The 15209-nt window shown below is 33.8% G+C and overlaps 1 protein-coding gene across 3 annotated transcripts in view; it reads right to left on the bottom strand.

Annotated features, from left to right (window-relative positions):
- The window catches only part of LOC118183273 (adhesion molecule nephrin-like), a 714613-nt gene that overhangs the window by 204864 nt on the left and 494540 nt on the right, over window positions 1-15209 (bottom strand). For all 3 annotated transcript variants that reach the window (XM_085818853.1, XM_085818851.1, XM_085818852.1), the window contains one exon: window positions 2022-2312. In XM_085818853.1, the coding sequence (XP_085674979.1) occupies window positions 2022-2312 (291 nt within the window). The remainder of the gene's footprint in view (window positions 1-2021; window positions 2313-15209) is intronic.

Below are 15209 nucleotides of genomic sequence, written 5' to 3'. Positions count from 1 at the left end.
ATCCATTAAAAGACATAAGCGTAAGACAGGGCAAGTAACATATTTTAAAATTCAATTAGGATAATTATAAGGAATTTCTTGACAAGAGATAAAGAGATCTAAATTATTTACACCCAACCTACCACTTACGCTCAGCTTATATATTCATTTGAACGCAATTATAGCGACAGTCAAAGGGCGAATGTAATGTTGATGGTGAAGCGTCATGTTGCTTTAGCTGAAGTGATTATTGAAGGAGATTTTAAACTGAGAGTGCCCATGTAATAAGTTATTAAAATATAAATCTTTTACTGCCAATTTAATCCAAATGTAATTGAAAACTCATTAAACCATTTAAATGAAGAAGTTATTTATCTTCTAATTATAAATTTTTAGAGTAAAATTTTCGTAAACATTTGATATAAATATCATGTTAAAAATCTTTTATAAAAAGAAATTTAAATTTTTCGTACTTTCAGAACAGATAAAACTAATGCAATATTAATTTAAATACGATAACTGCTGTTATTAATTTATAAACAAGCCTTTTTATTTGTTTTATATTTTATTCTTTAGAATAAAGGTTTAAAATTACCGCTTTGGAAGTACAATATAAATGTAGTGATGAAAGTCTTTGAGAAAACCGTCTGCAAGAACTTTGATGTAACTAAGACAAATTAAAATAAAAATGCGTTAATTCAGGAAAAAATACTGCTACTAAGTTTCTATTAATCTGCATTACGCAGTTATGTATAATTTCAGCCTTTACTATAAATTCTCCTTTCTGCTTTCCAACCAGAATTATAACTGAGTTTTGAAATATTTAAGATGAGGTTTGGGGATTGTAGTTCCTTTCAATTTTTAGTTCCTTTTTTTTTAAATTATGTAGTTCCTTTCAGACGCAGCGATAATTCGCTTAACGTCTGTTTTGAGTTTGATATTTTTATACCATCCTTTAATTATTCATTACAAAAAGAATTTGTATTTTTATAGACCGATAAATTCTTATCTTACATTACATCAGTGAATAATATTACTATGAAAAATATCATAAACTAAAGAAATTTTACTTCATTTAAAATCACAAATGTAAACGAATTACACAATTTCCAATTTTGTAATTCTCCTCTATTGGAAATCGTTTGTGGATTTCAAGTACAGTATCTAGTGAATTTTTAAAGATAACTTATATAGAAATTGTAAAGAATATTCGTATTCTTTCGTGATATATGTAAATAACACGTCCAGCTATCATTGAAATAACCATTATTCGAATCCCATCTAGTGAACAATCGATAATATTTCTTAGCTTCAAAACATTTAACAGTCTCTACAGTGACACTCGAACTAAAGTGTGGTCAACTGGGATTGAAACTTCTCCCCAGTAGCCCTTTAAGTGCAGGGAAAGTGAAAGGAATTATTGAAAGAGGCTTGCGGTCAGTCTTTAGTGATACACAGGTAGTTCTATCGCACTACCGTTGTGCAAGAATATGGTTTATTTGATTACAGAAAAGCTGTCGAGTGCTATCTGCCTAAGGGGAGCAATGCCTTCGTAGATATGTTTCTAAGGGAAACTGAATAAGATACACATATTGAAGGAAAACCACTAAAACGCCCATGCAGCCAGCCTGTTCGAATCCTAGATGTTGATATAAAAAGTGGAGAAATTTTGCTGTAATGCAAATTATTTTTCACATCAGTTACCTTTTAATGTTTTATTGATATGATATAATCTACTTTTTAATATACAAAAGAAACAGGGAAAAATATCAAAAAAGAAAAATAAATTCAGAAGAAACGGGGAAAAAGATTAAAAAAAAAAGAAAAATAAATTCATAGGTAAACAAATTAGGAATTCTTACAGGATCAAGATTAGAATTAAAACAAGGGCATTTTTTAATTACAACTACACTACTGGGTTTACAACTACACTAACGTGAAAGTAAATATTTCAACATTTACCTCTTTTCTTTCTACTGCTCCACTCCTCTCTAAAACAAACACTATACTTATGTATAATTCACACATGGGGGGATACTTACGTTGTATTCTCAGAAAGACTTCTTCGCTCTTGCCTCTACCTCGACTGTTGGTTGCCACGCACTGGTAAGTGCCTCTGTTTCTGCGGCTCACGTTGTGCAGAAGGAGGGAATGATTTTTAACTATGATGCCGTTGAGAGGTTCATGCACCAAACTGCGGGACTGGAATTTCCATCGTACTTCTGAAATGGTTGGATTGGCCTGAATGTTACATTCGAAGTAAACGTCACTGCCTTCTCTTATATGCTCGTACTGTAAGCTAGCACCAAATACCAAAGTAAGCTGTGGAGGATCTGGAAATAAATGTAGTTAATAATAATAAATCAATGAATTAGCAAGACATACTGCGCGGAGCAATTGCATATATTCAATTACATACTGCAATAGAGATTAAAAGACGTAAATTATTTATTAGATTACTCAATGAATACGATTAACATTACATCAATTATTTTAATTATAAATCATTTGCTAAATTCTACGCATTTAGAAATTGACATTAACATTTCATATTTCATACCATTCCCGTTTACAGAATAAGTATAGTAATTCTGAAAGAAAATATCTCTAGATGTTAAGTAATATGTTCCTTGTTGGAACATCTCCGTTAAGGTCGCCCATATACCTACAGTAATGGATTTATTTCCTTAATTAAAAACAATGTACACTATACGTTAAGCTGATCAGCGGAGTTTAGTCAACATGAATCTTACTTAATAGCCGATATTCAGTAAAGACAATAATTATGTTCATTACAAATTTTGAATTTAAACTTTTTCCGCGTTTTCACATCAAGAAATTCAATAATCAAAAGGAACCAAAACATTTAAATCCTATAAGGTAATAAGTAAATTGTTTTAACTCTGTTCATTGAAATTATTTTAATATGATAACAAAAGCAGATGCTACGTTAAATTAAAAATTTTATGGGAGTTAATTGTTAAATATAAAAAGATAAGTGCTTTCGGAACTTTGTTTTAAACGACTATGCATCACTTTTAAACAATTATAAAAGCAATTTTCTTCACCTTAGAATGTATCATACAATATATATTTATCTTACAAGTGTAACTAAAGATAAGAATTTAAATCCCATTTTCGAAATTAAAAATGTAGGTAAAGCTGCATTGCAAATTGACTTCTTTTTAACAACATATACTTCAGCGCTACTATGCTTTATGTTCAGCATGATATATAGCTCATTAGGTACTGTTTTTGTTCATGTTTGTTATGTTTACAGAACCTCTTCACGTAAGAAATTTATGCAATTATTAAAAGTAATTAAAGGAATTACGCTGAAATAGAAATTTTATTTTAAATTCAAGACACAATATATATATATATATATATAATTCATGACTTAATTGTGATAAGAATCAGTGGGGTTTGTATACGTAATATACCAATTAACAGATATATGAGATGTAAATTTTATTAAAATACTTTACATTGTAAAACGGTTTCTCTCTCCTTTCAAGTATGCCTTCATGTTGTAATTGGAAGCACATTCGGGAGTATTCGAGAGGTCTAGGGTTCGAGTACCGGAGAAGTGACTGCATATTTTTCACGTAGAAACCTAATGACTCTACAGTGGGGCCCGAAATAAAAAGGTGGTGGACGATAATTCGTCACCACAGGATTTGGTGACTGGGGACCCTCATATGTCCATTCGTTTTTTATAAAGGTTGAATATACGAATTATTTTCTTTCTCCTTTCCTGTAGGCCTTTGTGGTGTGATTCGAAACACACTCGACGCATATTTGAGAGTTCCGAAGTTCGAATCCCAATAAGGGCATTGCACATCTTTCACGATCTACATAATCCAATTAATACTCTACAACGTCGGTTTTTGATTATTTGTATTACGCTCATTGTAATATCTTATACATTTTAATATCTTTCTTTTTTGTTTGCATTTTGATCAAACGCATTGTTTGTTTATTCAAAGAGTCATAGTTTTAAGTATTTATTTCATTTTTATTGTACTTGTTGCCTGATAGCTGGTAGAAGACACAAAATAAGCAATGCAATAAATTATTCTTTTACGAGGTAAACAATTCGAACATAAAAAGTTTCAAAATTTTACTTAATTGGTTAATGCATTGTGTTTTACATCAGAACCCAAAACTTTTATATCAGAACTTTTCCCAGAACTTGAAATTTATGAATGAATTTCGATTTTGAGTTTTTTTTTCGATTAGAATTTTTTCATTTTTAAATAAATTTTTTGCAAAGGGTGAGCCAATAAAAGCGTCGTATTCAACATGCCCAATAAAATACTTTTTCAAAATATAAAATATTCTTACGTACTTGTAACAGCTAAATGTTCCGATTCAAGAATAAAAACTAATGCTTGCCATATACTCGAAATCCTTATTCTCTTCCTCACATATCTGCCTATCGAGGTGATTAATAACGCATTACGTTTCCTCTTTAAGTTCCTTTATTTTTACCCTTCAAGTTCGGATTCTTTGGGACTTACAATAACACTGTCATGCACAACATTCATGTTTTCAATAAACCGGCTCGATCGAGAAAATGGTGATTTAATGTCTGTTGTCGAACCTGTGTCCTCAAATTTCTTGACTTCAAAAGATCGCACGGAGCTTCCTTTAACAGTTTGTACATAACACTCATTCTCAACTTTCACCCTCGAAGCTTGCTGTTTTTTTTTTTTTTTTTTTTTCTTTAGTTCCCCAAATCGACTAAGCTGCGAAATGAACTGACAGTAGTAAAATGCCAGTCCTCTCATGTCAAATCATTTTCGGCGTTCGTAAATCGGAGCCAGTAATAAGCATGTAAAAATATTTTCTGTTTCAAAAAGATAAATGACATTTGTGGGCATACTAACACTGAAACTTTTGCTGGGATACCCTACACTTCACAGATATTTGATTGATATAATTCTTAAATTTTACATATTTATTTATTTATATTTCAGACGTTAAATGTTTTACTCCATTATAGAATAGTTATAAATTTTTCAAAATTGTTTCAGAACAAATTTTATGTACAGTTTTATAAATTTACAGCCCTGTTTATTTCATTTATTAAGTCTTTATCGAGCTCAGTATTTTATTATAAGCAATATTTTTAAAAGAAAACAAAATGTATTTAGTTCTATGCCAAAAGAAAGTATCTGCGTTTTCCTTGTTTCTGCTGTAAGTATTTTATAGAATTTTAAATCAGACAGATATATACGTTCTGAGAAGAATATAACATAATTACCAAATATGTATTATCAAACTCGCCATTTTTTCAAAACCAAACAATTGATTACTTCTTAAGCAAATTCTTTCCTAGGCAGCAAACAATGTCCATTAGTAGACATGATTTTAAATAAAAATGGTAAAATTGATTGATCAAATATGAAAACGTTTGTTAATTTATGCAAATATTTAAAGCGTTTACTATTTCTGATTTAATGTTTATATTCGTCTGCATGTAATCTCGACAAACCCAGTTACATAACTCTCTACAGCAGATTTGCTAAAACGAAAACAGAAATTCAGCAGCATTTTTTAAATTCAGCAGCATTCCGCTTTAGGCAGAAAATAAGAAAATATAATAAATCTTTTGTAAATATAGTGTAACGTAACTGTAACAAATAAATGTAGAAAAAATATTTTCTTTTATTATTCCGAATATCGCTTCAGCATTGGTTCGCGACCTATGCAAACTAAAATATATTCCTTGCAGGCATTGAAAGGAAAAGTAGAACCAACGGCGTTGTATGCAAGAAAGCTATTTCTTTGTCATACAGCTTTCCATATGAAGTCAAGGAAAAATAAATATTTTTTGAAGTATATACAATAAGCAGACATAAGCAGGCATGAATAGGCTGCGAAGTTACACTGGTGTTACAGTGCTGTTTCAGAAACAGAAACGAGTTTCTATGTTTTCTAACACCTGATTTTTTAAAACAAAGCTGTCAACTTTGTTATTTCTGTATTGCCTTAGTTTTATATACAAATATGTAAACTAAGGCTGCTTGTCATTGTAAAATTTTGTTATTTATGATAAAGTAGCACTATATCTAGTATATACACATATATATAAAGCACTATACGTAAAGTAGCATATATATATATATATGTTATTTAAATGTTAATGTACCAATATTTTCTTTTAAAATCTTTTTATGTTACAAATGCGAAGAAAAATGGAGAAGCATTTCTAGAATCCAGGAATATCCGAGTGATAGATGAAAGACTCTAAGTCCATTGTATACGAGGGCATGATTACATATAGATATAATGAAAGGCTATATATCGTTTCTCCTTTGGCATATGCGGGATGTAACTGGAAGCATATCCGGCTAGGAACTGGAAAAGTGGTGGTTCAAATCTCGGTGAGGGAATAGATGTCTTTTTTCCTGTTAAATTTAATATTTCTGCTCTGACGCTTGCCTGAAATGTGGTGAATAATAATTCGTCACCACACGAATTTGGCTGACTAAATCTCACTTTTTTAAACCTTGCCATCATTTAAATACGAAAGAATAAACTGTATTACTCCCATGAGTGCTGTCGTGGTGTAATTAATAACACGTTCTGTTTTGCAATTATGGTAATGAAGTATTCATTTGTGAATGAATTTAATTGAGCAATTCCTAAGGTGGCTGTGTCAAGCATTTCGATTTGTCTTAAATTATTTAAACATCTTCATTCTAACTGTCAAAGTTAGAAAGTCAAAATAATATTTAAGAGCAGCATTTTAATCAAATTCTGAAAATCTCGAATACAAAATTGAGAAAAGGAAAATAACTTTATTACGTAAAAGTACCTATGCATAATAATTTTGCGTTTGCATGGAGTTTGTTTTCGATTAAGTTTATTTATTGCAAAGTGACGACCGTTACTGCATAGTTTTGTCACATAAATTTGCCATGATCATACCAGCAAACTCCTTCCTAATCTAATAGAAATCATATCACTGAGCATATTCCCATCCGCACTATATATCAGTATAGGAGTCTGCTCATCTTTCTCAAATTTCTAGCGCTATTTACAGTATCAATATAGTAATGTATAGTAATTGAAGATACTACACAATCTGATATGAATTTCAACTGCAATTGAGCCTCCAGATTAGTAATCATTACATGCATACTACACAAACAGAAATGGATGGAAAGGAGCAATGTTAATGTAATTAGCATAACAGAGTTCTTATTTCAAGTCTGCATCTTTGGAAATACTTTTCTTGATAGTCAGTTTTATTTACGAGCTCTTTGGAAATTATTCAAAAACTGTCCTCTTTTTTCTGCTTTAAAAGTGTAATGATTGCGTAAACATTTAGATGTAGTTCATTAATTGACTAACTGAAAGAGATTACAGAGATCAAGGTCGTTTCCTAAGTTATTCACGTATGTAAGTTATTACACTACATGTTACTTTGCATAACTAATTACTGGTATTTCGACCTGGCTTCAAACCGTACAGAAGGAACTGACTGTAGAGAAGGCAAATGTAAGTCAATTTTCCTCAGAACGTTCTTCACGAATCCCTCCCTTAAGCAGATTCCTCTCATATGCTTTCTCATTTCAAATAACGTGACTTAAATTACTTTATAAAAATTCATGTAGTTGTGAAAAAATTTTAAGTTTTCGAGAGCAAAAGTAATTTTGAGTTATATTTATGTGTATATCTGAAATATTTTACAAAGACACATAATTAAAAATTTCTTTATTCCCAAGAGTTTCCGACATTCGTTTAGAGCAGTAGTTCTTAACCGGGGTTGCCCGCACCCATGGGAGTGCGGGAGAAGCCTCCACCTAACCATAAAAATTATTAAATACCATTTATTACTAAATTTCTTATAATAAAATATTTGAAATCTGCAATAGTGTCCCCAATATTGAAGCTCATAAATATTGGTAGCACCTAGCTCACTTATCGGCAAAAGACACAAGAAAGAGCCGGTGCCGATGGGAGTATACACTACGCTACGAAAAGACATGAAACGCTACAAACGAACGCAAACAGGCAGCTAGGTGACATAGAAAAGAAAAAAAAAACTTTGTGTGAATACAAGAGGAGGACGTTATCCCAGCTTGCGCATGCGCTGAGTTCAATATGTGCTACTTTAATGGAATACGGTGTTAGGTTGAGTCAACTATTGTGTCTGCGACATGTGCATTGTGTATTCTGACTTGTCCAGAAACCTCTTGAGACTAATACATTCTTAATTGCCCGTTCAAGCCGAGTAGGATTCAATGATATTACAAACGTAGGAACATTATATATATTATATTACATTATTTTTAAATAAATAAATCGATTATAGTGAACCCCACTATGTCAAAAAAAAAAAACGACAATGGAACGATAAGTATGCCGGTTATGGATTTACCTGCACAACCGAAAAAGATGGCACGCAACGACCGCAATGCATCTTGTGTTCCAAGATATTTTCAAACAGCAATCTCAAACCATCAAAGTTATTAGAGCATGTCAACAATCTGCATGGTGGCGAAAAAGCGCATAGCATGAACAGCTTGAAATCAAAGAAGGCTCGATTTGATACCAATGGAACTATCCTAAAATTGTGCGGACCAGCAATTCAAAAAACCTTTATTAGAAGCGTCATATCAAGTGGAATATTTATGTGACCTCACACGATCGCTGAAAAGTTGATTAAACCTTCTGCTTTAATTATTACTAAAACAGTTTTAGATTCGGAAGCACATAAAGAAATCCAACAGATTCCATTATCGAATAATATTATAAGATCGCGATTACAAGATCTCAGTGAAGATATTTTAATGCAAGTAATTGAAGACATAAAAATCAGTCCACTAAAAATAAGCATGCAACTGGATGAGTCAACTGATGTTGATAATTGTAGCTAACTTTTGGTATTTGTCAGGTATGTGAAGGAAAAAGAGGTGATAGAAGTATTTCTATTTTGTGAGCCACTGGAGGTGAATACGAAAGGAACTGATGTTTTCAATCGCATCAAAGATTTTGTTACTAAATATGAATTACCAATGAATGTGATTGGCTCAATATGCACTGATGGAGCCCCAGCAATGTTAGGCAAAAATTCAGGATTATTTTCACACATGAAAAGAGAATTACCGGAAGTTATAATAACGCAATGCATGTTGCATCGTCATACACTTGCGTCGAAAGCATTGCCAGAAAGTTTAAAACAACATCTATCTACAGCAGTAAATGTAGTAAAATACATCCGAGGGCGAGCGCTTAATCATCGCATTTTTCATGCATTTTGAGAAGAAATCGGTGCTGATCATACCGTGCTCCTATATCACACCGAAATACGATGCTTATCTAAGGGTCGCATACTTAACAGAGTTTTTGAATTGCATGAGGAAATTATTCAATTACTGACTAGTCAAAACTGTTATTTAGTAAAAGATTTTGAGAGTAAATGTGCATACTTAGCAGACATATTTAGCCATTTAAATGAATTGAATCTATCAATGCAAGGATTTGGTATAAATATAATAATATCTAGTGAAAAATTATCTTCATTTATCGAAAAATTAGAAATTTGGATACGTCGAGTAGAAAAGGGGAATTTTGCAAACTTTCCCTTGCTTAATTCTGTTATTGCGAAAAATGAAGAGAATACAATTATACCCGACATTGTAAGATTCGACGATTGAGCGAATCATTCAATGGATATTTTTCTACCGGAAATATTACCAAAACTCAGAGATAGATACTGCATCCATTTCTACTTGACTTAAATTTGATGGATGATAGTGATCTGAAAAAAGATCAACTTATTGAAATGCGAGCAAGTGGATGTGTTCAAATGGAATTCGAACAATTAGAATTGCAACAATTCTGGTGTTCATAGTTACAGAGTTTTCCAGAGTTGGCGAACGGAGCACTGCAGTTACTCTTACCCTTTGCTACCACCTACTTGTGCGAAATGGGATTTTCATCGCTTTTGCATATAAAAACTAAAGCGAGAAATCGCTTAAATGCAAGTGATTGACTTACGCGTATGTCTTTAGAAAAAGGAACTTCGCTTCGCCAGTATAATAATGAACAAACAACAGACTAGTCATTAATAAAAATAATATTGTTTTGTATTTATATAAAATGTACAATATTATTCAATAAACAATAACTTTCGCAAAAATGTATTTTTCTCGACTAAAAGAATTAAAACACAATTTTCAATGGTGTGCGGAGATATATTTTCATATTCAATGGGGTGCGACTCGCTAGAAAGGTTAAGAAACACATTTAGAACTATTAGATTCTGGCAGCTCTATCTAAATATTATTATCTCGGCGTTCGCATTCTCTCGCAGCCGATTGCTTTAAACAAATGTTCCACTAAAGCTAAGTTGAGGCAGCTTATAGCTTAGTTATACTTATGCTATGCCTATATACTTGTACTACGTTTAAATTTATGTATCTGTTGTTGACGAAATCACCTCACCCAAAGTAGAGGTTTATCTGTAATACAAATCATACGATATTACAGTTCGATTTAATTAAAAGGCTGTATTAACCTTCGCAAGTTTATACCGTAGTATTTTCAGACGTAGCGATTGCTCGCTAACTCTCTAGTAGGGTAGTAGTACTTAAATTCAAGTATCAACTGACTTGAAACCTTACAAGGTATTAAAGTATATCACTTTAAAATCATATAATTAACTAAGTAAAGTAGATTCTTGATATACTTGTAATATGGCAGTTAGTAGAAGAAGAATATAGCAAATTTAAACATATAAAATTATGCTTTTATGTATTATTATGGGCTTTATTATGGGTATTTGATGACTCTCAAAGCATAGTCTTTTCTTAAGAGCTAAATGCAACAAGAAATCGCTTGAAAAATGTTCAGTCAATAAAAAATGACGAAACTATTTACAACAACATAGGATTGGTGACAGCGTTGGTGTAGCAGATGCAATTCCATCCATAATATTTATATGCCGAATAAAAGGAAATATTCAAAGCTGAAGTCAATACTCGAAACGTATTTTTGGTAATATTAAGTAGCATAACTACTTGAGATGGGCGTTATGATCTTTTTACGTAGCATATCGGTAATATGCCATTCTATAATTTTTTCCTTATTCTTATCATACCGGTATGGTTTTTGACGAACTGGCATTGCATCTCCGGTGTCAATACTATGGTTAGTAACCTGAGTAAATCCTGGAATATCACTAAATAACGAAGCAAATTCACTCACCACTTGTCGGATTCTTCCCTGCTCGTCATTAGAGAGGTGGTCAAGTTTTAACATCGGCGGTTCAGCGTTTTCTGTACGAACTGGTTTCATTGTCAGCTTAAGGGACGCTTCATTAAAATCCAGCGTAGCTTGTGCTTCTGAAAGAAAATCTATTCCTAAAATTATATGTGCTTGCAGATTCTTTACTATAAAAAACATCACCTTTACTTGTTCGTCCTTGATACGGATATACAACGGTACTTTACCTACGCACTCACATTTTTCTCCTTGCGCCGCTAACACTGTCGTATTATCCGAATTATATATGCGGTATTTGCGAAAATACTTCCTAAAAAAATCTTCTGCCACACAGGAACACTGCGCGCCTGTATCCAGGAGTGCGGTGGCTGGGATATTATTCACCAAGACTTCAATCTTCGGAAGAGTCAGATTTTTCACCATTACTGTATTTAACTTGTAGGAAGAGGGGTTTTCTTGGCCTTCGGATTTCCGCACCCTCCCGTCAGCAGAAATCCGTTGTAGTTTAAATTATTTTTCCTTTCCGTGCTTTCCTTCTTTTTCCACTGGCCTTGAGACTTTTTTCCTGGGTTGCTATTGAACTGTCGACGTTCGCCGGCTGTTTTTGAATGCTCGGGTTTCCTTGCCCACTGATTCGCGTTTTCTCCGTAGCCGTGTGCTTGAGTTTGCTGTAGTCTTGGCGTACCAAATTGGTTTCGCTGTTGATATTGACGTCTTCTTTCGACGTCCGCCGTTCTTCTACTTTCAAACTGGATTGCGAGCTCAAATAACTTTTCCAGTGTAGTCGGATTTCTTAATTCAATAAAGTCTTGCACTTGGGGCAGTAACCTCGGCAAAATCACTTGAATTATTTCAGGATCCGGACGGTTTGCATACAAGAGTTTGAAAACGTGAATTTTTCTTAAAATAAAGCTCGAGAGGTTTTCGATTCTTTGTTGATATATACTGAAAAGTTCCGTTTCTAATTTCGCACGATCCCTTACAACAGGGAAGGCTCTTAGTAGGGCAGTCTTGAAATTTTCCTAAGTATAGGTGAGACTTCCTGCTTGACCCAAGAGACTTCTGCCTATACATTTGAACCAATTAGGCGCTTGGCCCCTCAAAGCGCTGGTAGCTAAGGTAACTTTTTTAAACTCGTGCACGGGGTAGAGCATGAAGTGGTCATTCAATTTTTCCAAAAAACTGGTTACCGGTGAGTTTCCATTAAATTTTGCTTCTGGTTTCATCGAAGCGCGCATGGTCTGGACGATGTAACCAAATCCTTCCAGGGCGGCAGCTGGCATTTCTGGATTCTGAACCGTTTCTGCAGGCAGCACAGGTTCTTCTTGAAACTCGGCCATGGTTATTCTTCTTCATTGGGCGCCACTATCAGGTTCAATGTTCCTTCTTACCTTCTTCGGGAACATACAAGGACCTGACTCGGAACAGAGAGCTTACTAAAGCTATGTTCACTAATTGTGGTAAGTAGACAGGATACACATGAAGGGTATACAAAACCCTTTATTTTTCTCTATATACAATAACTTCCGTACTTCGGAATACACTGACCCGCTACTTGGGGTCTAACGTAAAAGTATAAAATAAAACTAAACTGTAATTTAACTTTAAACTAATAAACGTGGAAGATTGGCCTTATATTAACAGGAAGCGTATGTAGTACAGAGAACTGTGAACACTACAATACGTTTTAAAATTTATCAAGAGGATTAAAACCTCTGGCCTGGAAGGCAAACAGCAACTGCGTAACTTCTAAGGTAAGCGGCCTGCTTCGAACACACTGCTTCCTCTCTCTCGCTTGGCAAAAAGCCACAACTTAAATACTTGGCGTTCGCCAGACAACTTTGCATAAAAACCTTAACGCTTATAATTCTGGCCGGAAGTAGAAAATAAGAAGTGATAGTAAAGATTTAAAATAAAAATAAACGTTAGTAAAACTTAAGATCCTTACAATGTCTTATAAAAATGCATGGTGAATTTTTGAATTAGTCTAAATTTTAAGATTATATTTTATGCATATTCACGCATAGAATCCATGAATGTATGCAGTTCGCTTCGATGTTAAAAAATATACCTTATAGAAATTAAATGCATAGTGATATTTTAGTTTACTTAAAATTGTTAGATTAATTTCTTATTTTATGTATGCAATTCGTTAAAACTTTCACTTTAAAAAATTTTTATTTTTAGAATACTTTAACTTTTTAGATTTTATTTACATGTATGCTCGAAGGCAATTTGTTTCTGTTAAAAATATAATTTGCAAAAAGTTAACATTCAGGCATATTGTATTTCTGATCATTTAGATGTTAAAACTTTAACTTGTAAAACTGAATTCATGACGAATTTTTTAGATTGCGTTAAATTTTATGCATAATTGCATGCATGTATGTGGTTCGCTTCGATGTTAAAATATGACTTGTAAAAAAATGCATGATGAATTTTTATTTTTAGATTCATTTTATGCATGCATGCACACAATTCGTTAAAATGTTATAAATTCACAGGGAATTTTTAGATGATTATGTATATTATTCGTTTCGATGTTAAAAACTTATTTCTAAAGGGTTCGATTTTGGAATTTAAGGGAAAATGTTTGTGTTTCTGTATTTAAGGTGGTCTATAAAGGAAAGGAGAGGTCTCAGCGGATCAATTTGTGGCTTCACGATGGACATTACGATGTGATCAAATCTCTAAAAGAGTTTTATGCCAGCAAATACTACTGCACAGCATGTGAAAAGCCGTATGATCATCCGGAAAGCCATAGATGTGCCAATGCCTGTCCCATATGTCTGAGGACCGACTGTGCTCCAGGCGTACCCCGAACGATGTCAGGATTGCGACCGTCTGTGCCGATCGGATGCCTGCTTTGAAGCACACAAAGCCGTCACTGGAAACCAAGAGTTTTCGCTTTGCGATAGAGTAAGTATTTTTGAAAATTTATCTTAATGACTAAAGTTATTTATCATATAAGTTTCTCCAAATGGTTGTGTTTTAAAAAAAATAATTGTCGTTACAGGTATACCAATGCAGGGAATGCTGCCAAGTGATCCGGAGGCGGGATTGCTGTAAAGAGTTGCATAAGTGCGGAACCATCAAATGTCCGTCTTGCGGCCAGTTTGTCGTGGCTGCTGAGCACCGCTGTTATTTGCGACGTGTTGCTCCGAAGAAGAAGTCCGAGGATAAGCTTATCTTCTTTGACTTCGAAACGGACCAGTCTTCGGGGGAGCACCTCGTAAATTTCGCGGTGGCTCAGTATGCCGACGGCACAGAGAAGGTGTTTTGTTTCCGGGACACATGGCATGCCAAGATTTCTGGCTGTTCTCCACAGAGCACAAGGGGTACACCGCCTTGGCTCATAACATGAAAGGGTAAGATAAAATAGTATAGTTTGCATGCTTTAAGCATGACTATTTTTTCAATATTATTCATAATGTTTTTTTTTTTTTACTTACAGGTTCGACGGACAGTTCGTGATGGCCTGGCTCCTGAAGCAAGGCACAGCGCCGGAGGTGATTCCTAACGGTCTATGATCATGTGTTTAAGATATCCTAGTCTGAACATTCGGGTCATAGACTCGTTAATTTTTCTACCGATGGCGTTGGCCAAGCTACCGGGATGCTTCGGTCTCACGGAATTAAAAAAGGGATACTTTCCCCATATTTTCAACTCCCGAGAAAACCAGAGTTATGTCGGAGCGCTGCCTGAGGCACGGTACTACAGCCCGGACACCATGAGTAGTCCAGCCCGAAAGGCATTTCTATCCTGGCACGAAGAACACAAGGGGGATGTATTTAACTTCCAAGCAGAGATGCTGGCCTATTGCAGGTATATTTTTTCCCTCCTTTATTCTTATTTATTTAAGATTTTGTTTTATTCTTATATTTTATATTTCGTATTTTTAACATTTTTTCTTTTAACAGATCAGACGTGGGCATTCTTCATCGCTGTTGCCTGGAGTTTCGAGCCCAGTTTTTTAATGTGGCGGG

Source organism: Stegodyphus dumicola, chromosome 6, assembly GCF_044657685.1.
Source record: "Stegodyphus dumicola isolate Sdum_Otavi_A_Nest chromosome 6, ASM4465768v1".
Lineage (NCBI taxonomy): Eukaryota > Metazoa > Arthropoda > Arachnida > Araneae > Eresidae > Stegodyphus > Stegodyphus dumicola.
Note: the sequence above shows the minus strand (reverse complement) of the source record. Positions and strands in the feature narration are given on the sequence as shown.